This window comes from Triplophysa rosa, linkage group LG7, assembly GCF_024868665.1.
Source record: "Triplophysa rosa linkage group LG7, Trosa_1v2, whole genome shotgun sequence".
Taxonomy (NCBI): domain Eukaryota; kingdom Metazoa; phylum Chordata; class Actinopteri; order Cypriniformes; family Nemacheilidae; genus Triplophysa; species Triplophysa rosa.
In genome coordinates, this window is record NC_079896.1 from 19675194 (window position 1) to 19688514 (window position 13321).

Below are 13321 nucleotides of genomic sequence, written 5' to 3' on the forward strand. Positions count from 1 at the left end.
AACACCCGATGTGTTTTAAGTTTTTATTTTTTTAAGTCTTCCAACCTAAAAGCCCTGGGATTATTTTAGACAACAAGCATTCTATATTTGTTCAACAACAAAGACAAAACACATATTTTCTTACAGACAAAAAATAGTTACGTTTGATGTACAGTATACACACAATATGTATAGATGAGACACATAATGAGATGGCAACAAAATATTTTAAGACACTGAATGTCCAATTGAGGACATCCAGCCATAAATTAAACCGATTCGAGGCACTCCTTCAGAAGTAAATTTCATGTTAATAGAGATTTACAACCCAGCATGCAATGTCTCACAGACATTCTTTGCAGTTAAAGTCTAAAAAAAATTATTATTGCATAATCACACATTTCAGGGGCCTTGAAAGCCTGAGGAAGACCTGTTATTGCTAAATACTAAAAACACACATACAGTATAGTTAACATGGGTTTTCTTGTTCATTGGCAACATTTCTGCATTTAAAAATGTCTGGCTGCTCCGATTCACTCTCAACAACATAAATGAACACGGCATTTGATTCATTCACAGGTTTGATGGTTTCCCACACTATAGTGGAGCAACTCCAAATTACACTGCAATTTTCACAGAAACTTAAAACGTTGTTTAGAACATTAAATATCACATTTTCAGCTGTAGTATTTTAAAATGGAGAGATTACATGAAGAGTTTGGTTCCAAAATGAGATAACTCGGTTTTTAAAATTTGTCAAAAATCATGTTTTATTATTATGCATTAATATCAATCAAACTGCAGTTGGTTTGTTTTGATTTAAGCCATAATAACTAAAAAAAAATACAGCCAACTAACACAATAAAAACATGATTTTTGAACTCTTCATGTAGAGATTATGGTGTCAAATAAAATAATTTGAGCTGTAAATCCAAACTAAATTTGTCATAACCATCAACAATTTAGTAAACCTATTAATTTATATTACTATTAAGGGGGTTCCATTTCCCACTCACGGTGCACTTCATTAAGGACTTTATCATCCGCTGTTTTGTGTGTTTAAAGCAGTGGTTCTCAAACTTTTTTGTTGTAAGGCCCCCTTTGGCGCTGCAGTGATAGCTGCCCACTGCTCCGGGTGTACGTGTGTTCACCACTTGCTGTGCGTGTGTTCACTACTCTCTGGATGGGTTAAATGCAGAGGTCACATTTCGGGTATGGGTCACCATATCTGACTAATAGGTCACTTTCAGTAGCGTGCGTTGCTTTGCGGCCCCCCAAATAAAGATTTATAATCTTAAACTTAAAATTTTAATTAAACCAAGAAAATAGTCAGTTAAACAATGCTAAAACATCAATTCTTTTGGATGGTGGTGTTGTTTTTCTGATGTTTGATTGCACAAAATGTATGATAAATATCTATATTTCTAAAATGCCACAAAATCTGTGCCCCCCCTGGAACCATCTTGGGGTCCCCCAGGAGGCCACGGCCCCAGTTTGAGAATCACTGGTTTAAAGAGACATGTACATGTATGTTAGCAGACTAAATGCTTAATTTAAGTTTTTAGAATAACTTAAAATATCAAGACTTTGTAAAATGTCATAACAGAACCCATTTTAACAGATGTAGTAGCAGTAAAGCTGATATATGTTAATCAGTATTACTGGTGACTTGCTCTATTTTACAGTAATATAAACATAATTTGGGGTGTCAAAACATACCAGTGTTGTCGATCAGACAGTGATTAATGATACTGTGTTAATACTGATATTGTAGTAAATGATTTAGAGCCAGTATCTGGTTAACATCTTTACATTATTGTACCCGTTTAACATTTAGCCTTGAGAGCCACAATGGTTAGCAATTCTCTCATTGCCTCTCTATACGCACATTTTCATTACGAATCATTGGCAAACAAAATGAAAGATGAATTTCACTGATTATTGATCCTTATTTCTTTTTTTTTAATAAAATTATTTTGGCCATAATAATCATCTAGAAAGAAACAATCTGATATTGTGACAGCCCTTCTGGGAGATAAGAATTAGCTATCAAGTTACATATTATACATTTCTCTCGCTCTCATATGTTCTCTTTTTTGGCAATATTGCCCTTTAGTCCTTCACTCTTGGTGCTCAATCTCCTCAGAACCTTCATGGGCTTAAACTTTCCTGCTTTCTTCTTCAGCTCACCTTCTCCACGAAACTCTAACAAAAAAGAATTAATCAAACAGGTATGCTCAGGTATGAATAAGTGAGTAATCAGGGTGTAAACCGAGAAAATATTACTCACCTTTTTTCTTAAGCATAGCTGCTACCAGTTTGTCTTCCTCCTCCTCCCTAAAGGAGATATTAAAGAGCATGCAAACCTCACAATAATAATAACAAACCTACGTCCTATTTCAAACCCACCCATGTTTACAGAAAAATAACAGGCTTTTCAAATAAACTCGAGCATGTGTACAATGATTCATTACCTCTGTCTATCCTGATCCATGTTGTTAATGATCTGGTTCCTCTGCTCAATAATAGTGACAAGTTCTGACATCAACTGCTGCTCCCTGGCTTTGTCATCTGATGTCCATTCTTTCTCTGTCAAAGTCAAATGCGATAAAGAGAAAAAGAAAGGAGGGATTACATAATGGCTGAATGCTGCAATTTAGAGGGTAAATCAATAAAACACCCTTTGTGTCGGGATAGGTTTGCCTTCTGTACCTGGCTTGTTCAGCAAACATCTAAGCTCATATTCCACATCTGCCTGCCTTTCCTCCAGGTTCTGCTGCTTAGCTCTGATAAACCAGACACATTCATGTAACATATTCAATTATTTTTGTTTTATTCGACTTTGTGCAGTAAAAATGTCAGCAGGGATACACAGATACAATGGCAACAAAGTAGGCTTCTGTGTTACTATATGTTAAAAGTATGCTAAGAATGCGCTTACGTGTAGACCAGCTCAGCTTCTCGTCGCACCAGTAAGTGTTTCTCATGAATCAGAGTAAACCAGTCAACAAGCAGATGTTCTTCTGCATCATCTGAATTGATAGAACATGAAACCACTTAATCTAGGCGATAATAACGTAGCCCTGCCCCAGATTTCTCATGGGGTGGGCTATTCCAATAAGGACTAAGGTAAAAAAAAACTAGATTAAATCAAGAAAGATATTTGGAAGAATGTTAGCAACCGACAAACAACAGTTCTGGGCACCTTTGACTACCGTTGTCATTTTTCCTACTATGGTAGGTTGGTTTGGGTAGTCAATGGTGCCTTAGAACTGTTGGTTGCTAACATTCTTTCAAATATCGTTGTGTTCAACTGAACAACAAAACTTATACAGGTTTGGAGTGAGTAATTCACGGCAGAATTTTCATTTTTGGGTGAACTATCCCTTTGGTAATCCAACCATTTTCACTGCCTCAACCCTAAACCGGGAAGAATATAATTCAAGCCAATAAAATCAATTATGCTGAATCATGTGATTCTCATACCATTTGAACAGTCCCGTAACCTCTTTTCCAGATCAACACCTCTCTTCTCCAGTTCATCCAACTGTTTCTCCAGATCACTTATTTCACTATGAACATCTTCTACTGGGATATACTGGTCGGACTGGACCTACCAGACAAGATCATACATAGGATGAGTACTTATAACCATAAAATAACAGACAAACATCTGAGGATAAGTTCACCCTACCAACTTACATCTTGGGCATGTACATCAATAATTTCTACACATTTTTCTGTACATCAGCAAAAGATGATGTCTTTGTGCCTCACCTTACGTTTAATGAGAGGAAATCCATGTCCAGGAGCAGGGGGTCGTGCAGGACGAGGGCCTTTTGGGCGTCCGGATATAGGAGCGCTGAAAGAGGTGGTGGTCTTCCGATTAAATGGATTCTCTTTACAGGTGTGCTAACCGTGACCGTGATACAGTAGAACATAAGACACAACAAGACATAAATCAATACAGGAGCATCTAGACAGGAGAAAAACCTGCCTCTGATTTCCTCGTAGAGACAAAGACCGCATATGGATAAACTAGATCTCGAGAGTAATTCTAACCTTGGCTGGAGTGCTGGGTGTCTGTGAAGAGGGCCGAGGCGGGGGCTGTCTCATACTACGACTGGTCTCTGGAGTGCTTGGCATTGAGCTGGTATTGGTAGGTGGTGGTGCCAGAGACCGGCTCGGAGAACAATAAGGCTGAGGGTTTGGGGTGGTAGAAGTGTTGATTGATGGTTCAGACACACTCTTCATAAACAAGTGGTCCTGTTTGTAAGCAGGTGGCCGATGGGGAACTGCACTGCAGTCCGAGTACGAGGAGGAGATGCTCTCTTTTCTCAGAACTAGAGAAGATAAAAAGTCCAGAAGGTAAGACCAGTACAAACCATTAGACATTGGTACAATTTTATCTAGTTTAGTATAGAACGTGTAACAAGTGTATTTAGTCACCTGATGACGTTGATTTTGGAGCTTGGGGTGCTGGTCGCTTCTTTCTTCCAACACTTGCGGGACTTTTTCCACTGGCGTCTCCATCTGTGTCTTTAGCAGCTTGAGTGATCCTATACCAAGGATGGTTGGACACCACTGGACCTAAGGGAGGTTCAGCACTGGTTTCTGGCTCTCCGTCTTCATCATCACCCTCATCATCAAAGGGATTGAGAACAGCGACTGGTTCTGATCTCTCCTCTTTTAGAGAAGAAGCTGAGCCAGAAGAGGCTAGACTGGGAATACCGGGTGGGAGAGGTGCTGTTTTTTTCTTGGATTCTGACTGGACAAGAGCCAGCCAGGGTGGGTCTTTTGGTTTAGGAGTGTCAGCTGCTTTGCTGCGTACATCAAAGGAGGAAAATGAGGTAAATGAATATACAACAAACGTCACAATGAACACACATTCAAATTTATAAGAGATACATTAGTAGAGACATCAGCGGTGACATTACCCAGCAGGTGAGTGTGATCTCTCTCTTGGTACAGGAACTGATCCACTATGAGTGTCTCCTAAAGTCACAATGAGGACACTTGTTTTAATTTCACACATAAATTGCATTAAAAGCTATTTGAAATCGACCAGATCAGGATTACTGCTCACCATTCACCGTCAAGCTCTCAGTGGGTCTGGGTGGGCGTGGTCTGGGGACAGGACGAGGGGCGGGAGAGGGTTCCAACACCCGTCTAGGCTTTGGTACTGGCGGACCCTCTGCTGCGGTACTCCTCACTGGCATTGAAGGAAGGACACTATTACTTCCATCAGCAGCTGGCTTGTTTCCTGCTTCATCTTCTTGATGGGGGTCCTGTTCCTCCTCTTCAGATTCATCAAAAGGATTTTGGTGAACTTGCTCTGTCTTCTCCTCTGAGCTGCTGTCCGGATGATTTTCTCTTGACGTTTCATGTCTGAACGCATCCTCTCTCTCTGGAGCGTTATCATCACTTTGTGATGCTGTAGACTCCTGTATACTTCTATTGGGTGGGTCTTTGGGGCTTGAGCTTGTAGGCACTAGTTGATTACTCAGATCGGGGTGACAGTTTTGACTGGTGGACCTGGTAAAGTGATGTGTGCAAACTAGCGATCCAGCATCCTCTGTGAACTTGTAGGAGCCAGGAAGTAACGTGTTGCTACATTCTCTGCATCTGAAATTAGAGCAGATACTCTAAAACAGTGCAGAGGGAAAACTGTGGATTATCTATAATATAATCACACATCCCATTCAAAATTGTAGGGTTCTTTCATGCTCAGAACAAAGTAATTATGCATTAAAATCAACAGACAGGTGAAACGTTTTCCATTGACGTAGGTATTAAACCAGGCAGTATATCGATCACCTGAAGCAGTTCCGATGATAAAGTTTGCCGTCAACGAGGATCCTCTGAACCAGGTGAACGTGCTTTCCACAGACTAGGCAGCTGCTGCTCAGAGTGTTGCTTTTTGATTGGCTATCTACGCCCAACTACGCAGGAAAACCAGAAACCAGGACAACGACAGAAGGTAGAAAATAGACAGAGAAAGGACAGAGGCTCATGAGATCAAACAAGTTAGCTTTTTCTTACTTTGGAGATCTACAGTAGATGGAAGAAACTAGCACATCTGTTGTGTTGTTATTATATAGGGTTAATTCCAAGGTCATCTTGTGAGTTTCAACGATAAATTCCACTATTCCTGTAAACCCATTATTTCATGAAAATCTTGGCCTGTGACCATTTCTTTGAGGACACATTCCTATTCTCAAAAAATGGGCTATTCTCAAGACATACCATTCACTGCCACTGTAAGGACAAAATCCAGGACTTTTTTGTTAAATTATTTGTTTTGGTTTCAAAGAACAAAGAAAGGAACAAAAAATATATGATTGTAATAGAAAATATGGGTTTTGTTTGATCTTAACCAAGGATTCCAATGGTATATACCACTTGTATATGTGACATCTAGCACACCATGCTTAAAGAGTACATTCCTCAATATTTTTAAGGGCTTATTTTGGTTTATGGAGTGTCCGACAACAAGTTTATGTACATACATGATGTAAAAATACTATTATTTCGTAATAATAAGCAGTTTTTATTACCTTACTTCTTGACTGACTCTCAAATGATTCGTTCCGCGATTCATCTGTGTAATCTCCGCCTTTCCGCCAGCGTAGTCTGATCTGATTGGTCAGATAGTGTAGTCTGCTGTGATTGGTCAGATGGTCTAGTCTGCTGTGATTGGTCAAATGGTCTAGTCTGCTGTGATTGGTCAAATGCGTTCAGCATGTGTCGCAAATGGACCGCCTATCATTACAACTGTATTACGGTTTGCAGGTGGTTGGATATTAACAGTGTATAGAGAGAGATGGCGTCGATTTTACCTTACCAGTTCGAGCCCGAGTCTGACGAATCATTCTTTAATCCTTATACAGATGCCAGTAAGAAAAAGGACTGTTTTAGACACTTCTCTTGTAACAGTTAGTTATCACGGCATACAGTGTACGGTGTTCGTATCTTCAGATGTTATTATAACTATAGTACACCACGCAGTTCTTGAAATAAAGAATTTGTGAGTTAATATGGTTGAACACTTACATTAGCGCAACGAGTTTATAGCTAACGTTAGGTAAACAAACAGTAACAACCCCAAAAATAACGGTAACGTTAGCTAAACACAGACATGAGATAACGTCACACAAATTTAATTTTAAGTAAAGACAAAAATAAAGAGTCACACTTACAGGTTGTGATTCGGTGGAGCTTACAGGTCCAAATAAAGTTGGTATTGCAACATCTTTTAAGGAAAGACGTTTAATGTATCCTGCAGTAAAGGCGCCAAGATTGATGAAGCAATCTTCGGTAAAATGACGCACGCAAAGTAAAACGTTCGGTTTATACTCCTTTGGTGTCGTTTGAAAAATAAATAGTAACCATTTTTTCCTCAGAAGTTCTTCCTTTGGTAGTGAAAATAAGACTGACTTAGTTTCACTACATAGAACACAGCTTCTCTTAGACATGATGCACACGTCACGAACGAGCTAGTACAGTGGGAGGAGAGAGTTAAATTTTCGCAGTCAGTCCTAGGCGGGGATTATTTCTAGTGACGTAGATACATTGTGGTTAAAGATTCGGACAGGTCATGACTTGTTCGCGTGATTCAGAGTCGATTACCTTTTTTATAAATTAATAACTTTGTTATTCGTTCACCTTCGGATTTACAACTTGGCAGATTGCTTACATTCAAACACGGCAAAATTAAACACTTCATGAAATGTATTTTTTATGATCTCGAGGAATGTACTCTTTAAACTCTAATGATTACAATATGAAACTAACAATTTTCTAATAATATATATATTTTTATCCTTACTTCTGTCTTAGTGGCCTGTTCCTCTGGAGATGATGGTTTCTTTATGACTTGTTCGTTGAAGCCTGGAAAAGCGGGTCTCTTCATGCACGTGGAGTTATCTAAAAAGAGATTATTTAGATGGGTCATTCAACATTATGATGTTCAGCAATTTCTAAATCTATTTATATTTATCCATTTGGCAAATAAGTAAGACATTACCAAAAGTAAGATACCTTAGAAATGGATGATTTAAAACAGCGGTTCTCCAACGTGGCCATGTCCACACTCAGTTTTGTTTGTAAGAACCACCCATTGGCCAAAAACTGAATATAATGGTGTGAGGAGGGGATACTGTACCTCGCATGTTCAATTTTTTTTATTGGTGACTTGGTTATGAATTTAAACTGACTCCAATTTAAAAGTGACAATTTAGTCTAAATGTTTAATTTTTCATACTTTAATATTTATTAAATTTATACCCGGGACAATGGAGGCAGACAGGAGCATGACGGTAAGAGACGGGGTGCGGGATCGGGACATGACCTGGGTCAGAGTCAATCCACCAATGTCAAGTTTTGCACCGGCAAGAGTATGCAGATCTCAGATTCACAAAACAGCGGTTGCAAGATTAAAAGGCGAGTTCAGATAAAAATTCTGTCATCATTTATTTAAACCTCATGTCATTTAAAACCCGTATTTAACTTCTGTGGAGCGAAAAGGAATTGTCTCAGTGATCCGAGGAGGGACAACGCACAAACTGGCGAGTTGGGAGGGCACAAGAGCAACAAAGGCTATCTTGTTTGGTCCGAGCCAACAGAGTGTCTACTGTGCCATAAGTCACAAAAAACTGTAATGCTGGTTACTAGAGCAATGTATCATGACACACACACGGTGCACTGCACTCTGTGACACTTTCGGTTCTCACTGTGACAAAACCAATCATATTTTGGTTTATAACCAGAGTGGGGACACTGTAAAATGCTGACAAATAATGTCACTTTAGTGTAGAGCTTTGTAACGCCACTGAACCGGACCAGGGTTATATCATTCTAACAAAGGTAAAACGTTGATGCTGCCTTGCTGTAGGAGACATATCTTAGACAGGAAAATGCACCAAGATTCTAAATTGGTCATTGCTTTAAGGTATATTTAGAGTCTCAAACACCATTCTTATTACATGAAGAAGAGCTCAACAAACAGCATGTGCTTTACACTTTTGATTAAAACTGGTTTGTAAGACTGAGCCTAAATAATCCAAATTATAGTCCAATAAAATATGTTACAAACAAATAGCAATAGTTTAAATGTTTCATGTAAGATACTCTTGTTCATGCGATATAAATGCAAGCAATATAGCTTGCTATTGTATTTACATATTGTTGATTATTACAAAGGTACCACCTCTGCCTCATTTTGCCTTTCTCTGGTGCTTTGTCCTTACAGGCACATTATGCAAGATATAGACAATACAGTTTTTTTTTATACATACTGTACCTTGGTATTTGTTGGTGAAGTAGTTATAATACTGAGAGACGTAGGTGATAATACTCAATCTGTCAGGCACGCTCATGGACACCATGTCTTCTGGATCCAGCAGGGCTGGAATATTTAACTCGCTTTCTGCAACCTCAAATGCCTTTGAAAAAAGAGAGTTGACATCACAGTATCAGTGCTTAAACAATGTATTAAAACACCAAATACACAAATAATATAGCAAAGACTATGGGATAACCTTGGATTAAAAAGATTTTTTATATTATATATACAAAACTGTTTCAACGCCAGACCTCATGTCTTTCCAAATTCTGTGTGTTGAATTTCAACAAAAACAAACCTCGGTAAAGTCTATGTGAACAGCAATGTGAAAGACTGAGAGAATGCATGGACGCGTGAAAGTTGTAAAAAATCTGGCTTGTTCCACCATATATTCATTTTTGATATGATCCTAAAATACATGTTAAAACATTAGCTGTTTAAACATGAATATGAACTATTCATCTGGAAGTGATCAAGGTGCTACTTCCCTAATTATAACAGGATCTAGATTTATTTAAACATGCAAAGCATTATCACATAATTTAAAAAAGCAAAGATGCCAGATGCTGTAGCTACAAGTTAAGTTCGGTTGAAACCATGATGCCGTAGTTCTTTTATAATAAAAGTATAAAAGAACTACGGCATCATGGTTTCAACCGAACTTAACACTTTTGTTTGACATATGTGACCCTGCCTGTCAAAACCAGGCTCAAGTCTCATATACTACTTCTGAGACAACGAGCACCAACGTTTCAACCATTCATTGTACTATGATTTCAATCTTTGACACGACCTTCCTCAGTCAATATTAAAGATTTCAAGGTTATATTTTCACAGAATGTTCTGTACAGAATACACGTTGTAAAACAAAGAGGCAATTAAGCTAGATATAGTAATAATAGAATTGATAATTAATGTAGAAATAGGGAAAAAATGTATTTAGCAAATTCATGAAAACATGAAATTGATATAATATATTGTATACAGAACACATGTACAATACATACAAAATACTGTACAAGATACCATAGCAAATATTTGAAAATATGTACATTAGCAACATTTATGCATGAATTGTCTGTAGGTTTCTAATTAGACTGTGATAGCTGTGTGTCAATTTACATGTAGGTGTTTTTCTGCAACCACTTCCTCTAAAAACCAAACCAAAAGTGTAAGATTTGTTAGTGGCGACGATTTTGCTTCTGACTGCACAAGCTGTTGGTGTGATACTCACCAGTCGATTGTTCTCATAGACATTTTCTTTTGAAAGGGAGTCAAAGTCCCTAAGGAACAAAGAAAAAAAAACATGGTTAGCAACAGAAGATGGATTTGCAATGTCTGTGTCCTGAAAGGGATACTTCACCCAAAAATGAAAATTCTGTCATCATTTACTCATCTTCGAGTTGTTCCAAATCTGTATAAATGTCTTTGTTCTGACGAACGCAGAGAAAGATCTTTGGAAGAATGCTTATAACCAGACAGATTTTGCCCCCCATTGACTCCCATAGTAAGACAATTTTCTTTTTTTTCTTTTTTTTCTGTTGAACACAAAAGATTACTTTTTTTGAAGAATGTAGGACAGCAAACAGTTCTGGGGCATTTTTGACTACCATTGAATTTTGGAGGGCAAAATGGAGGGCAAAATCTGTCTGTTATAAGCACTCTTCAAAAAATATTTCTCTGTGTTCATCATACAGATTAGGAACAACTCGAGCAACTGGTTGCTGTGTTTGTTCCTGATGGTGTTTGCAAGGTTATTTTAGTTTACCAAAATTAAAACTTTGAAAACATCTCTGTTCATTGAAATCAAATAAAATATTGACCAACAAATTATGGGGAAAAACTTAACTAAAGGAAAAATTGAAATGTTGCATCAAAAATAAATTGAAATAAGTTTTAAGCACTAAAATTATAATAATAAACAAAAACTGAAATAAATTAGAAATTAATTAATATTATATAGCAACATAAAAAATAAACAAATAAATTATAAAATGACAAAAGCACATACCAAAATTGCTAAAACTTTAACTAAAATTAACATAAAAACTAAAGAATTAAAAAATAAAGCTAATTAAAAAAATTATAATAAAACGAAATAAAACTAAAATGAAAACTATAATAACTCTGGGTGTTTGATGGATATCATACAGTATGTGACTTCAAGTGACCCCCTCAATTGCCTTATTACAGTGTGCAAACTAAGTCAAAGAGCCCAGGCCTAAACGATATTTGGTTGCAAAGTGTGGGGTTACCAGGATATGTAAAAACTCATTGCCAGCCTGAATCAAAAGAGCACACCCACTTGTTTCTACAAGGTTCTGTTCCAAAGATATCCCTCTAATCTTTTTACTTTTCGTTTAGATTAGATTAGAGGTATTTACTAGGTTGAAAAGACTTCTTTCTTCTACTGTGGAAGAATGAACTCCAGCCAGCAACCAGAAGTCGAATTGTGCAGCACATTATTATCTATGATCTCTATGGAGACACAATCTCATTGATCCCTCTGTGGGATTTGAATCACATGGGCAGGCCATTTAAATAACCTTTGGCAAAGCTGAAGTCTACACATACATGAACAACTTTTAACACTGAGTGAGCACTGCCATAAGCCAACTTTGTCCATCTATAGCACTTAAAATATTTTGTCAAACAGCTTGTCATTTCCTGTTTATTTCAGTCACACCTAACAATAGCACAGATCATCATATGAGGGAAGCGTGTCCTGACTCCTGGCTAAATATTTATACCATGACGACATGAAGAGGTCTGTCCTTTAAAGAGCAGTGGAAATGCAAACAAATATAAGAAATAAATGTAAAAGATGCTCACATGAGGTCCGGCCTGTGTCTGTGGATGATGGCACAGAAGGCCAATCCATCTCTAAAGGATGAGGACATGTTTTTAATGTCCACATCAGGGTAACTCTCACACTGGACCCTGCACCAGTCCTGCAAAGCTTTCAGAGAGCCCATGCCTCTATACGGTACAGTCCAAAATCAACGTCACAAGAACCCCGTTAGATGAAAGCATACTAAGGAAAAACTTATTCGTTTTTGTCCAGAAATCCCACATAAACGTCCTACTCCAGCTTGAGTTACAGGCTTGACAGCCCGTTAACTTTTTATAGTCCTTCCTACAGAATGATCTTTAACGATTTCTCAGCAATGTTTCGTTCTTAGCGGTGTTTTTAAACCACTACGTCCAAAATCCTGAAAAATTCTCCGTAGATAATACAGAGGTAGAAATGTAACAAGAAGGCACGTCCGAATCAAATGACTGCGTCAGATCCTGTCTGCGGATGAGCGCCCGCCTAAAACCGGAAGTCGGCAGAGCTGTTCTAAAAGGAGAGAGATGTCAAGCACAGCTAGTGTACCAACTATGAATAACGTTACATAGACCGCGCATTTATGGCTTTGGTCCGCATCCTGGCAAGTTACGTTAACGTTACGCCTAAACACATGCAATTGAACGGCGGAGCTGCGCTATTTCGGCATTAAATACAGAGCAACGTCTACATTTAGAACACATTTCAATGCTTTACAACCTATACGTGGGGGAAAAATGTCTATAGTTAAGTTACTTAAAAAAAAATTGTTAGACTAGAAAAACAACCATAAGAACTACATCCATTAATTGTGCCTGTTATTCGTAGAGAATCCACTAGATGGCAGGGTGTTGATTTGTGATTTGCACGGCCGCACGTAATAGTTTGAAATAAATGGACAGTACTTTAGCGCACTATTTCGGTTTTTCTTTTTCAAAGTGAGCGAGCATGTGCATTTTATCTATGTTAACTTAAATTATATCACGTTAGGGATGTCTGCACAATTATGAAGAAAAATTAACAAGATGAATGCTTGATAAACAGAGATTTTAATTTTATTGTGTCTGCGCAATTATGAAGAAATTATGTTCTGTGATCTCATAATTATAAGCGTCATTCTTGCATTTTTTGGTAACGCTTCACAGTACATATCTGTAGGTAAAGCAGAACAA

At 37.9% G+C, this 13321-nt stretch overlaps 1 protein-coding gene across 1 annotated transcript; it reads right to left on the minus strand.

Moving 5' to 3' along the window:
* Positions 1 to 9: 9 nt before the first annotated feature.
* Positions 10 to 12615, minus strand: micall1a (MICAL-like 1a). The gene is made up of 16 exons (XM_057338164.1): positions 12155 to 12615; positions 10557 to 10605; positions 9281 to 9422; positions 7808 to 7905; positions 5797 to 5921; positions 5066 to 5604; positions 4917 to 4974; positions 4429 to 4802; positions 4042 to 4322; positions 3757 to 3891; positions 3466 to 3592; positions 2921 to 3011; positions 2692 to 2765; positions 2454 to 2568; positions 2270 to 2316; positions 10 to 2184 (listed from the first exon to the last, which is right to left on the minus strand). Exons 1-16 carry the CDS (start codon positions 12295 to 12297, stop codon positions 2060 to 2062), a joined length of 2523 nt encoding a protein of 840 aa, XP_057194147.1. The 5' UTR covers positions 12298 to 12615; the 3' UTR covers positions 10 to 2059.
* Between the last annotated feature and the right edge of the window lie 706 nt (positions 12616 to 13321).

What these genes read in the sequence shown, in the direction of transcription:
- micall1a (XM_057338164.1), bottom strand. Translation starts at nt 12,297, where the DNA reads ATGGGCTCTCTGAAAGCTTTGCAGGACTGGTGCAGGGTCCAGTGTGAG. An exon ending in TGAGAGCTTGACGGTGAATG is followed by an intron (nt 4,975 to 5,065) that starts GTGAGCAGTAAT and finishes TTGTGACTTTAG; the next exon opens with GAGACACTCATAGTGGATCA. An exon ending in ATGTTTGCTGAACAAGCCAG is followed by an intron (nt 2,569 to 2,691) that starts GTACAGAAGGCA and finishes TGACTTTGACAG; the next exon opens with AGAAAGAATGGACATCAGAT.